The sequence below is a fragment of the Phytophthora infestans genome, genomic scaffold (genome assembly GCF_000142945.1).
Source record: "Phytophthora infestans T30-4 supercont1.59 genomic scaffold, whole genome shotgun sequence".
NCBI classification, from domain to species: Eukaryota; Oomycota; class Peronosporomycetes; order Peronosporales; family Peronosporaceae; genus Phytophthora; species Phytophthora infestans.
In genome coordinates, this window is record NW_003303700.1 from 86,508 (window position 1) to 99,635 (window position 13,128).

Genomic DNA, 13,128 nt, shown 5'->3' on the forward strand with positions numbered 1-13,128 from the left:
TACCGAACCGACTCGAACTGAGAGTCGTTCAAATGGGAGAAGTCGTTCCTATCCATGGCAACGAACTTCGGAGAGGTTTAGGTAGTCTACCCGCGGTGGCGTGGATTGACTACTAGTGCTACCAAGTGTGACGGGGTCACACAGCACCTTGCGCTAGAGGAAGTTATCTTCCGAGAGTATACAAACTCTCAGTGAACGGCAGTTCACAGGTCCCCTCTTTAATTAAAGAGAGCGATGACCTAAATAAGGTAGATTGTAAACCGAGTATATTTATAGGTAGGTTAAGTTTGGGTTTAATACAAACTATTAGTTACCTATAGAAATGCAATGTCATTTAACCAATGGTTGGCTTTGAACGACCTTGGTACCTTGTACCAAATATCCCGGAGTATGCTCCTGAAGTGTGAAGTGTCATACTTCATGTAACCAGGGTACACTAAGGGCTACGTACCCCGTTACAACCACAGAGTCAACCAATCGTCTTTGTAGTGATATCGTCGAAAAGCCACTGCTTATCACTATCCGGAGGAATCACTATCCAAATTAAAGCGATGGTACCCCTTTAATTTGGATAGCACTCTACTTTTATCTCGTCAACTTTTTTTAGATTAAAACAATCATAAAAAGGTCGATTACATGTCCAGATGAAAAAATCGACGATTTTCAGAAACCCAGGTAGCATCAAAGATAGTATACAAACGCTACTTCCTAGACATTATTGTCTACCAACATCGCTATTTTAAGCATTCAAAACCTGGCTACGATTTACGAGCCCCACGCCTCTTGAGGCGCCTCGTGATGTCAATCGACGTCTAGAACAGGGCCTGTTGTTCAACAGGCTGCAAGCGAGTTACATGGGGACCTCGCAAAAAAGCCGAGACCGGTTATTGCTAAAGAAGCTATAGACGAATGAGGGGGTGGTGCGCCTACCGCTGCAGCCTCAGCATCGCTGCACGAAGACGGTCGCTTCAAGCGCTACCAAAACAAGCTACCTGCTGCCGTCCGTGTGTGCACTGCTAGCATCATCCATCACGATCTCCATATCCAAAGAAATATTCGGCAAAGCCATCTATATCTGTGTCGTTAAACGGGGCGACGTCATCAGGATGAATGTATTCCTCCCTGTCGCCACCCTTGCCCTGAAATATATTATCGTCAACAACATCTCAGCTATTGTAGCGCTGAGCCAGCCATTGTGGGTCCTCTAATCCATGAGCATTTATTTAAAGCAAATCATTTGAAATGGGTAGACAACGAGACAGCATGTTGAAAATTGAATTTCATATTGTTAAACTGATTAAATTTCACAGTTTTTTCATTTACTGTGAAATATAATCATTTTAATACAATAATAAAATCAATTTTCAACAATTGAAGGGTCGACGTTGAAGATGACGGGACGCGATGAAGTCTCCACATGGGGAGCATGCCCTCCCTCGATCTCCGGCCCAAGTGCGGAGCTTGAGAAGCTCCTGGCAGCCGCCACTGACTCCATCCATGGCACATACAACGCCGAGACGATGGTGGACGAGCTGTTAGCGAGCACGTGGGAGCCAACAGACCCGACTTTCGACACAAGGAGCTGTCTCACCTCGTTCAGCCAGCACACGTCATCGCTCAACGCTCTCCAAAGTGTATTGGCTGCGTCGATTGAGCGTCTCGTCCAGCACCGCAAAGTGGTGTCTAACCGTATTGCAGAACTGGAACAGGACAGTCGACGAGTGAGCAGCAAGTTCCACGAGGGACTCCTCAAGCCGGATATGCTGCTTAATGTAATTTTTGTAGATAAATATAACAGTAGAATCTAGAGACTGACAGTGTCTTTTTTATTGTTTTTTAAAGGATATTTGTGCTCAGATGGAAGACTTGGAGGAGAGATTTACTAAAGTGAGTTCTTCGGCCGTGACGATTGGAGATAAATTGTCGACGTTGGATACGGAGCGGTCCCGAGTATTGGAGACGGACGAGGTGATGGAGGCGCTATTGGCTCTGAACGACCCCAGTAGCAAGTTGACCAAGTCAAGTAACAAACTTTTCAATACACTACACGACCCCAACCAGCTGCATGAAGCTTCGCGGATTATCAAGAAGATGAGTGCGTTTTCCTCCGAGTTGTCGTCTTCTGCCATGGCGTATGCGGTGGCAGAGATCGAGCGACTGAGTCAGACGACGGAGAATAATTTGCTGACAGAGTTCAGCCACGAACAGGAGAAAGAAAACTTGACGGGGATGCGGCGATGTGCCGAGTCGTTAATCGAGTACAGCGACAAGGAGAAGGTGGCGGATCGATACGTGTGGAACGTCATGTGCGATCAACTAGCAACGTACGAGGCAGAATTTCAATCTTTTGGCTGAGTTATTGTATGCGACTAACTGCTGCTGACTGTAGAGCTGCTGGGGAGCCTGTCACGTCGTCACTGGACCCGATTGAGGATCTGGACGCGCTCTTCTCCAAGATCCTGACCATCTGTACGGACCAATTTCCAGTGATCGACAGCGTCTTCCCTGCTGTAGCCTGCGCCTCCATCCGCGAGCTGCTAGTGGAGCGCTTGTTCAATGACCCAGCGTTTGGGGTTTTATCCTTCTTGGACCAATTTCTCAAAACCCGTCGGTACACTGAATCGCCCCCAGACTTTGCAAGTGTATCCTCTTCCACGTCGTCTTCACCGAACCGAGACTACGTGCGACTGTTGTGTTCATCGTACGAGAGAGCGTGTGTCTTGGTGGCTGAGATCGAAGATATCGACCAGTCAAAAGCAAACAAGCCAGACGCTGTATCAAACCAAGACTCGAGTACCGTCGACGATCACTTGACTGAACCTCCTGCTGCCAACGAGAACGAGAGAATCCACACGTTTCTCAATCTCCAGCTCCATTCTCTGTTTGGCAACCATCGAGACAAGTATCTACAGGCAGAGCTGGACTTGTTGCAAGACCAATTCAAGGGCATCATAGCCTCAGTATCGTTTCCCCAGCCGCCCGTATCTTCCCGAAGCAAAGGAGGCGTATCCAAAACCAAAACTGTGGCCACAACAACTGTCACGATTACATCCTCGCCGTCTCAATCGGCGTCCTCCATTCAGTTGGTGTCTTCAGCCTCCACGACGTCGATATCGTCGTCCAATCTCGAGAAAGATATCTCCCAATTGGAGTCGTCGCTTGTATTCTTCGAGACTCTCCAAGCGCTGGCGGAAGACGAAGATGTAGCCATCAAGTATGGGGAAGTGCTGAACGAGACAATTGATCGCTGCGACATTGTCTTGAAAAGCTCCGAGCTACGTGGAGAGCTCATCACCAAGGCGTTCACGTCTTTCGTGGCTTCATTTGGAGACGAGTATTTGGGGGTGCGTCGTAGTGTACATGTCCCTATTACGCCTCATACTGACACAGTTGTCTCTGTAGAAACTCGTGACTTTGACCAAGGAGATTTTACAAGAACAGCGGATAACTCCAGATTCCCCCATGCAGTTTTTCATCCTCACAGAGGTCAGTAAAAGCCAACAAGTTGCGTATTTCGACCTAATATTGTTAAAATGGATGTCGCTTTTAGGCTTTACTCAAGCGAATTGACTTCCTCGACGACCAATTCGAAGCTTCCATTACGCCGTTGCAGGAGGATTTGCCTACCGAGCTCACGTACGTTGACGCTCTTTATGACATTGCAGCGATCACTTTTAACGTATTTCCATTTGGTGCTCTTTAGAATCTGCCAAGAGAGCAAGCAGAAATGTCTCAACAAGCTCGAAAGCGCTATCGGATCCGGACTCCAGCAAGTGTTGACTGTGCTGGAGAAGGCGATTGGCCAGATCCTGACCGCCCACCAGAACAAAGGAGACTTCCTCGGCAGTCAAGCCAGCATGTCGCTCTCGTCCTCCAAGGCCTGTCAGAAGTGCACTGAGTATTTGCAGCCACTCGTGACTGTCCTCTGTCGCGTCCTGGTGCGTATAGAAGTCAACATACACTGCAACTATACTTGACTAACTCAGTACTTTACGTCTCTTATTAGGTCGAGGAGAACTGCGATCATTTCCTTGTAGCTCTTACGAAGTCATTCAAAGATCTGTATCTGCAGCATCTGAGGAAATTCCGCTTTGACCCCGACGGCGCCTGCATGCTACTGCGCGACGTGAGCGAATATCGTCAAGCACTCCGCTCTCCGTCCGTGCCAGCAGCAGTCAACGACCTCTTCGACCTCTTGCATGAGGTTGCTAATGTGTTTGCTCTGCCACCGGAGAATCTGGGCGGATTCGTTCGGGAAGGCAAGCTGGCCACGTTGGACACACAGACGCTGCACCATATCGTGAAGCGACGTTGGGACTACAAGGCGAATGCAGACAAGATAGCTGCGTCGTTGAAAGACGCGAGAGCCGCGAAGTCGACCTAGTTTTCGCCATTTCAAAAGCAAGATCTCGATGTTTCGAAATTTTTATCCTTAATAACCTGGTTAGTATTTTATCTCCACGGCGAGTCTTGCGTCATTTCGTGGTGGAAAAACTCTAATTCTTGGTGTTGAGTTCGCAAGAATTGCACTGTATGGGCGTGACGGAGGTGCCTCTTCTTCTCCTCCTCACTGCGTTGCTCCTCCACGGTCTGTTATTATCAGTAAATGTGTAAAATTAAAAAAATATATTGAGGCAAACCACGCACCTTACCGTAACTTTGAGCTCCAATTCCTTCCTTTTTGAAACAAGCAGCTCGTGCTCGGCTTTCAATCGGCAAATTTCCTGTTCCAGCTCCGTGACACCAGCCTCTGCTTGAACAGCTTTCTGTCTTCCGTACGCGATGCTGTTATGGTAAAGCGTCTGATACGCTTCAACTCGAAGTCGCAGCTCATTGTGTACACGCAACAGCATCAGGCCTCGCTCAGGACACTCGCACGTAACCTCTCGAATTAGCTCCTCTGGATGTTGATTCAGCGTGCTATCAGTTTTACCGAGAAATAAAACTTTACCCAGTCCGACGCACCGAAAATTTGCAAGAAGTATTTCTCCCGAACGGCACAGATCGTGTGGACTCGTGCCTGGTATTTCTCTAATAGATGGTCGAAAGTCTCGTGGAGTCGCTGGGTCTCCGTCCGTGTGGCAGGTAGCATACTCACCATGCGTTGCCATTTGCCCTGCGAATCCTGCCACGTTCTAAAGAAATTAATAAGTCGTCGAAATTACTTTGTGGGTAAGACGTTTGTTAAACGTACTTTGGCGGCAGAAGTGCGTCCATTATTTCTCTCGAAAGGAATGTTGAGGCCGAAACACTAACAGAAGGACCCCCGCTACTTGGTTTCTTGTATGCATCGTGTATTGGCGAAGATGCGCGTGGCGGGGAGTCACATCCACTCTTTTTCTTACTTGAATCTTTCGTCTTCAAAGGACTTGTTCCCGTTGGTCCTACCAGCACAGCCGTCTCGTACATGAGCGCGTAGAAGTCATCCATAATATCTCCAAGGTGTGAAGCATCGTCATCTCCATCTTCGATTGGGTCCATGGCTTGCTCCTTCCTTCGATAGATCTTGGTAAATCTGAAGAGGCGCCCTTCAATGCGAGCCTCGAACCTGTAATGCGATAAATCGGAGAGCGGATTTTAGCGTAGAAAGAAAATTCAGATAGTATCTGGTGTCACTGGTACTGCTTTCGGAAAAGTACGAAACACCCTTTTGAAGTTTTCAAAATGAAGAGAATTCTACCAGGGGGGGGGGCAATAAAGCGGATGTAGTGCTTAATCTTGATGCCCATACAAAAACTAGTATAGTCAGCACTCCCCTTTTCAAATTTCTAGGATTCCCTCTTTTCTGTCAAATGGGCGATTAAAAAAAAAAAACCTGCGGACATGCCTGCATGTAGCGTCCTCTTGTCTAACATCTCAAGTCTATAGCAAAAAATTGCATACTGGCAAGGAGCAATAACAGCGAATGTCAATGCGTATAAATAGACACTCTACATTCGTCTGACCTCAAAAGTCGAGCGGTTTAATTGCCAGGTTGATTTTTTTTCTTTCTATCAGATAACTGATGTACCAGCTCAACTAAAGAGTCTTCTCTATCTTAAGGGGGATCGGCGCTTTTGAAAAATTGCGGTGGTGGGAACTCCGGGTAAGCAAATTTGACATGCGTGGCTAAATTTCAGACCTGAAGTACTTTATAATGTGACTTTTAACTTCTCGAGGTATCCCTTCTTATGTATCTCATGGACACCCTGGCATATACCAGAGGGGTACATTAGCAGTTATATCGTCTCGCTTGTTATGGTAACTTCAGACTATTCTCAAAACCTCACATCATAATAATATTAGCTAAAACATTCGTAAAAGCATCTTTCCGGGATGTACCAAACGAACACAAGCACGGAGACTCGACAAGGCTCATAAGGCGGCGTGCGCTGTCGTTGTGACGTACTGTCGTATGTGAGCTGCAAGTGCGCAGCACTATGCTCTCGGTGACCGTGATCTTCAACCGTACTTGGGGCAGAAGGCGAGCTGCGCTCCACATCGCTCCTGCGTCCTGCCTGCTGGTGCTTAGGGCCCGATATCTGACGCGCCGTCATTACTGCAGACTCCAGTGTGCCTCATGCCGGTAACGTGGCCAGCGAAGCTCGGATGGGACTCCGCGTGGACTGTCGCGCCAAGCTCAGCCTGAGCACCACACCGCAACTTGCTGCCAGTAGCGCTGCTGGTGAAGCCTGGACAAGACGCTACGCCATCGCATCCTGTAGCGCTGCAGTGAAAGCATCGGATGCTACCGTTGCGGTGTGGGTTGGCTCTGTGAAGTGTGGAGGAAGAGCCAGGACTGCGTCCAGCTCAAACCTGAGGCTCAGGTACCTCCAGGACGCGATGCTCGCGTCCAGAAGCCGGACTTCGACGGACCATTGGCTGGCGAGCCGCCAGCCCCATCCTACTGCTAATCCTACCAATATATGTTACCGGGGTTTTTCCTTGTGCTGCTACACACTCGACAACTTGCGCCGTCAAGAGCAAGCAGCAGCACTCGGTTTTCTCCCCTGCTGGACTTTCAGTCCTACTGTTGTTACGACTACTTCCTTCATCGCAATGGTCACCACTCGGCGTAGCCGAGGAGCGACCATCACTCAGGTTATGAGCCCAAGAAGGAGAGCTGGAAGCCCAGTCCGGAGTACGCAGAGCTCGCACGCGTCCGACGAGTTGCAGTTGCCTGCAAGAGCAGACGAGACAACGTCAGACGAGACACATGCGACGTCACAAGCGTCATCAACCCGAGTTGAGCAACAACTCGAGCTCTTATTGGCCCAATTCGGTACCGTTATGACTACACTGACAAATCAGCAGCAAGTGCAGAACATTCCAGTGGAAGCATCCACCCGACGCCCACAAAGGCAGCTCATTCAAGAATTCTCAGCGGCTCGAGCACAACCGCAGCGAGTGCCGACGCCGTACGGGCCCCGCCGAGGAAACCCAAGCACAGAGGAACTTACCGCCGACGCCAGCACGCGTCAGAGCGAGCCGCCAAGAAACCCAAGAACGTCCGAGGCTGCAGCGCAGCCAGTCCAGACCGAGGCCGGGACCGACTCCGCTACGGACGAACCCATGGTTGGAGACCACAGATGCACGCGGTGCATGAACCAGAGCGGACACGTGCAGTTGAACGCAAGACTTACCGATACCAACTACCAGACGTGGCGCGTCGAGATTTGCTCCATTCTCGACGTCGCACACCTCTTGGACCCCATCATGGAGCGCGAAACGATGGCAGACCAACGTAACGAAGGACAGCGCGGCTGTTTCAAGCAACGACTGCGTGTTGCTCAACGTGAACTTACGATGGGACTTAGTCAAGAGCTACAGATGCGATTTACAAGTGTTATTCAACGTGCTGATCCTATCCTACTGTGGCGAACACTGGAAGATCATTTTGATAACCATCCTGGAGTAAACAGCGTGTTTCTCAAGCGAGATATGCTGAATCGTCGCCTGCAACGTGACGAACGACTTGACGATTACATTCGTGACATCGACGACTACCAACAGAGACTTCGCCGCGCGAACAAGCAGCTGCCTGAGCAGGAAGCCGTCTCTATCCTATTGTCGAATACAGTGGGTGTGTACCCAGCGGTGGTAAACGAGCATGAAGTACGTATTGGACGTGATGAGTCCATTACGTGGGAGCAAGCGATCGAGCGCCTTCGACTCGCTGACCACTCACGCCAAGAGACTGAGCTACAGCAAGGACGTGGTGGAGGTGGACGTGCCGTCCAGCGAGATGTTGCATTTGTTGGTGGCCGTGGCGACGGACACAACGACGGAAGAGGACGTCGAAACTCGAGCAGCAGCCAAGCACGAGGCAACAACAACCGCAACAATCGTCGCAGCCGCAGCTCATCGCCGCGTGGGCGGAACAAGCGGCAGAAGAGCAAGAGCTCATCCAGTGCGAGGGATGACATCGCCAAGCGAAAGGCGAAGACAAAGTGCAACACGTGCGGAGAGCAAGGACATTGGAGTGGCGATCCTGAGTGCCGCCAGCGTGGCAACAGTAACAACAACAACAACTCGAGCAACCCGCCGCGCAGGATGATCGATGTGGTTACTGTGAAGACAGCCAAGTCGGCTGCACCGACTCAAGCTGAAGGACAAGAGCATGTACTCGCGGTGCGTGACAGCTTCAACTACAAGGACAAGGACCAGGACATGGTGGAGTGGGTGTTGGATAGCGGCGCGCAGACCAACGTCTCGAGCGACCTTACCTTGTTTACGGAGCTACACGAAGACTCAGTTGCAGAACTAGTCTTCGGCAACGGCACAACCGAGCGCGCAACTGTAGGCACAGTGCTTATGCAAGTGCTGAACGAGCACACGGGCAAGATCGAGGAGCGCCTCCTTGATGACGTGAGCTACGCCAAGTCGGCTGCCTACAACCTGATCTCGCAGACCTACATGCAATTCAAAGGAAACTTCAAGGTGCGCATCTCGCATGATCAGAAGACTACGTGGCTGGTCAAGGACACATTGAAGCTGCGCTTCAAGTACATCCGCGGGATGTACCGCATGTGGACGCCACGTCAGAGCAAGAACGTGATGAGCGTCAAGGCCAGTGAAGCTGAGAACCCCATGACGTTGCTGCACAACCGCATGGGCCACGTAAACATGGAGACTATCAAGACTATGGCAGGAACCTATAACTTTGGCATCAACATGCAGTCGAAGAATTTTGCTCTATGAATGCATTCCATGCTTAGAGTCAAAGACGAAGCGCATGAGCTACAAGCGCAAGCCGTCTCGCTCTGCAAAGCCCTTGCACAAGCTTTGTGTCGACCTATGCAGTGTTGGAGTGGATACAATATCGAAATCAAACCAGTTTCTATTGATTATCGACGAAGCTACGAGATACAAGTGGGGATATCTATTAGCCTACAAAGACGAAGCCACGGAGCTGATTCAGAAGCAGGTTCGCTGGATCCAGAACCAGTTCCCGAAGGCGACCATCAAGACGCTGTTCTCCGATGGTGGTGGCGAGTTCGTCAACATGCAGCTCGAGACCTTCTGCAAGGACCTCGGCATCGACACGCGTTCATCCAATCCCTACAGCCCGCAGGAGAACGCTATCGTGGAGCGCACGAACCAGAACGCCATGCGGCAGGTCAGATCTATGTTACAAGCTACGCAAATGCCTGTTTCATTATGGGGAGAAGCCTTCCTACATGCAATTGAGACGCTCAACAAGACGCCGACGCCGGTGTTGAAGGACCAGCAGTCCCCGTACGAGGCCCTGTACGGAGAGCGGCCAGACCTCAGCGTGCTGCGCACGTGGGGGTGCTTGGTGCACGCGCACATCCCTGATGATTCTCGGCAGAGAAAGGAGAAGCTCACTCCAAGGACGCAGATGTGCTTACTACTTGGCTACAGCGAGAAGACCAAGGGCTATAAGCTGCTGAACCTGCGCACAGGATCAGTGACGACGTGCAGAGATGGAAACATGAAGGCACATGAGAAGTACACGGTAAACACTGTGTATATTGAGCAACTTCTTGCAAACACCTACGCTTACGGAGACTACGACTTACCTGCGGAGATCCCGATCGTGCCGATCCGGACGACAATGTCTACGTACCTGCAGCTTCCTGCAGAGCTTGCAGAAAGGCGAGCAGCGGAGATGGCGAAGCTGGCCACTGCTGGTGAGAGCCATGACCAAGGTGTTGAAGTTGAAGCCGAGTCTGCGACTCGAAGTGATGACCCACAGCTACCAAGCGAGGACGCTAAGAAGCCAGCAGCTTCAGTGGGAGGTTCCAAGCGGAAGAACACAAAAGGCAAGAATAAAGCGAAAGCATGTGCAAATCGAGTGGGAGCCTCGAAGGCCAAGGACAGTCGACGTGATGCTCACGAAGACGAGAACTGGGAGCCATGCACGACGCAGAAGTCGTCGCCAGACGACAGTGCAGCTACGTCGCGACCGAAGCGGAAGCGACAACCATCCGCCCGACTCAAGGACTACGTAGTGACGAATGTGACGAAGCAGAACGTCGAGGATGTGCAGATCCCCATTAGTCACAAGCATGCGGCAAGGTCAAAGAAGTGGAAGGAGTGGAAAGCAGCGATGCAAGTTGAGATGGACTCACAGCAGCAGCACGAAACTTGGGTGCTCGTGCGACGCACGGAGGCCAAGGGCAAGCGTGTCATTTCGTGCAAGTGGGTGTACGCGCTCAAGAGAGACTCTACGGGCCGGATTAAGCGATATAAAGCTCGACTAGTGATCAGAGGCTTTCTACAACGCATGGGCATCGACTACAGTGAAACATACGCACCTGTTATCAGATTTGAGACGATCAGATGCGTGATCGTATACGCGCTGCAACGCGGATGGGCCATCTTGCAGTTCGACGTCAAGACCGCGTTCTTGTACGGTGATCTCGACGAGGAGGTCTACATGGAGCAGCCTCCAGGCTTCGGAGAAGACTCTACGCGCTACGTATGCAAGCTACAGAAGAGTTTGTATGGGCTAAAGCAAGCGCCTCGCGTTTGGAACAAGACATTGCACAAGTTCCTGACGAAGATCGGACTCGAGCGCCTCGACTCTGACTACGGACTCTACGCCAGGAAAGTGGGAGGGGAAGTCACCATGTTGCTCACGGTGTACGTCGACGACCTACTGCTCCTCGGCCCTAGTGACCTTTGCGCTAAGAGTTGCTAAGCAACTCAGTGAGGAGTATGAACTCACATCTCTCTGGCCCATCAAGTATTTTCTACGCGTGGAGATACCTGATCGACAGCGAGCGTCGACATGCGGTATTTTTTCAGCCGCCACATATTTACGGAGGTGCTAAAGCGATTTTACAATGAGGGGTTCAACGCGGTTTCAACCCCGGGAAGCGCTGCGCGCTGAGGTGGTCACAAATGCGAAAGATGACTCCCCGCCCCCGTACCGAGAGCTCGTTGGTGCACTACAATATCTGGTCTCAGCCTCAAGGCCGGACATTGCGCACGCTGTGCGTAATCTCAGCAAGTACCTGTCCTGCTTCGACCACACACACTACGCTATGGGAAAGAGGGTGCTACGCTACCTGAGTGGTACTCAAGACCACGGCTTAGTGATGGACATTGTTATTGGGAACGACGTCAAGCTGACGTGTTACACCGATGCTGACTACGCTAATGACCCTGATGACCGAAAGAGTGTTAGCGGGTTCGTGACGTTCGTCAATGGTAACGTGGTTTCGTACGGATCAAGAAAGCAAGAGATTAACCGCACAGAGCACAACGGAAGCAGAGTATATTGCCATGAATGAAGGCACTAGAGATCTACAGTGGCTACGTGGACTCTGTGAAGGACTATGCTGGGGAGTCGCGACTCCGGAGATTATCGGCGATAACAAGTCGTGCATCTATCTGACTTCCAAGCCTGGCAAACACAGCAAGAACAAGCACATTATGAACAAGTTCCACTTGGTGCGCCACCTCGTGGAGAACGAGCAGCTACGGATTCGCCATGTTGGCACCGACGACATGATTCCCGACGCGATGACGAAACCATTGCCGAAGGACAAGTTCGAACATTGCCGTGATGGGAAGAAAGTGCTGCGCATCGACCGTCAGCAAGGCTCAGCTCGTTCAGTGGGAGCCAAACATCATCCCCATGCGTGAATGCAAGCTACTACTACCCGTTCATGCATGCGAAGGACCAAGAAGGAGGAAGAGCGCTACCAAGGACGAAGCGTCGTGCTGCAGCGCAGCTAGAAGATGCCAAGAACATCGTGGTGAGCTCTACAAGGTGATCATGTTGAAGCTGCGCTTCGACTAGATCAAGTGGGAGTGTGAAGTGTGGAGGAAGAGCCAGGACTGCGTCCAGCTCAAACCTGAGGCTCAGGTGCCTCCAGGACGCGATGCTCGCGTCCAGAAGCCGGACTTCGACGGACCATTGGCTGGCGAGCCGCCAGCCCCATCCTACTGCTAATCCTACCAATATATGTTACCGGGGGTTTTCCGTGTGCTGCTACACACTCGACAACTTGCGCCGTCAAGAGCAAGCAGCAGCACTCGGTTTTTCTCCCCTGCTGGACTTTCAGTCCCTGCAACTTACTGTTGTTACGACTACTTCCTTCATCGCAATGGTCACCACTCGGCGTAGCCGAGGAGCGACCATCACTCAAGATAGGCGAGCGCCCTAGCTGCAGAAGGAGTAGCCGCAATGGTCCATGATGCTTGGCTGCAGTAGTGGAGATTCAGAAATGGTTGGGACAATAAGTAAAGCCAATGTGAGTTTTAAGTAACTCTTACGTAAATTTACGTAGATAGTCCGGAAAAAGTTAATATTTGAGGTTTAGGACAATCTGAAGGACACAAATTATAATATTCTGTAACGAAGGATTACATGTAGTCGCTTTTTAGGACACATCTCCAAAATCTCCCTGTAAAATTTAGGACAAATAGGACAGTTTAGGACGTGTCTTAGGACGCATTATCCTACACCGTGTAAGCTCCTCTGATTACCCTGCTCATTCATTTTTCTGAGTAAGACTTACTCGAATCTCTTCACTCTTTATATAGTGTGAGCTCGATCACTTCACAGCATCTCGCCATCCAACTCACGTTCGTCCAAGCAGCGAAAGCTGCAGGTATCCAACTATTTGTGCCAACAGAGGTATGGAAATTGGGGGGGGGGCCGGGGATTTTCTT

General features: G+C 50.7%; 2 protein-coding genes across 2 annotated transcripts; one reads left to right on the top strand and one right to left on the bottom strand.

Annotated features, from left to right (window-relative positions):
• Nucleotides 1–1,520: 1,520 nt before the first annotated feature.
• On the top strand, nt 1,521–3,977 carry PITG_17645 (uncharacterized protein; the record flags this gene model as incomplete). The annotated part of the gene is made up of 6 exons (XM_002896461.1): nt 1,521–1,772; nt 1,843–2,324; nt 2,390–3,344; nt 3,424–3,486; nt 3,551–3,636; nt 3,704–3,977. 6 exons carry the CDS (start codon nt 1,521–1,523, stop codon nt 3,975–3,977), a joined length of 2,112 nt encoding a protein of 703 aa, XP_002896507.1.
• A 731-nt stretch (nt 3,978–4,708) lies between these two features.
• Nucleotides 4,709–6,481, bottom strand: PITG_17646 (uncharacterized protein; the record flags this gene model as incomplete). The annotated part of the gene is made up of 5 exons (XM_002896462.1): nt 4,709–4,785; nt 4,966–5,135; nt 5,195–5,548; nt 6,151–6,188; nt 6,452–6,481. 5 exons carry the CDS (start codon nt 6,479–6,481, stop codon nt 4,709–4,711), a joined length of 669 nt encoding a protein of 222 aa, XP_002896508.1.
• Nucleotides 6,482–13,128: the final 6,647 nt, after the last annotated feature.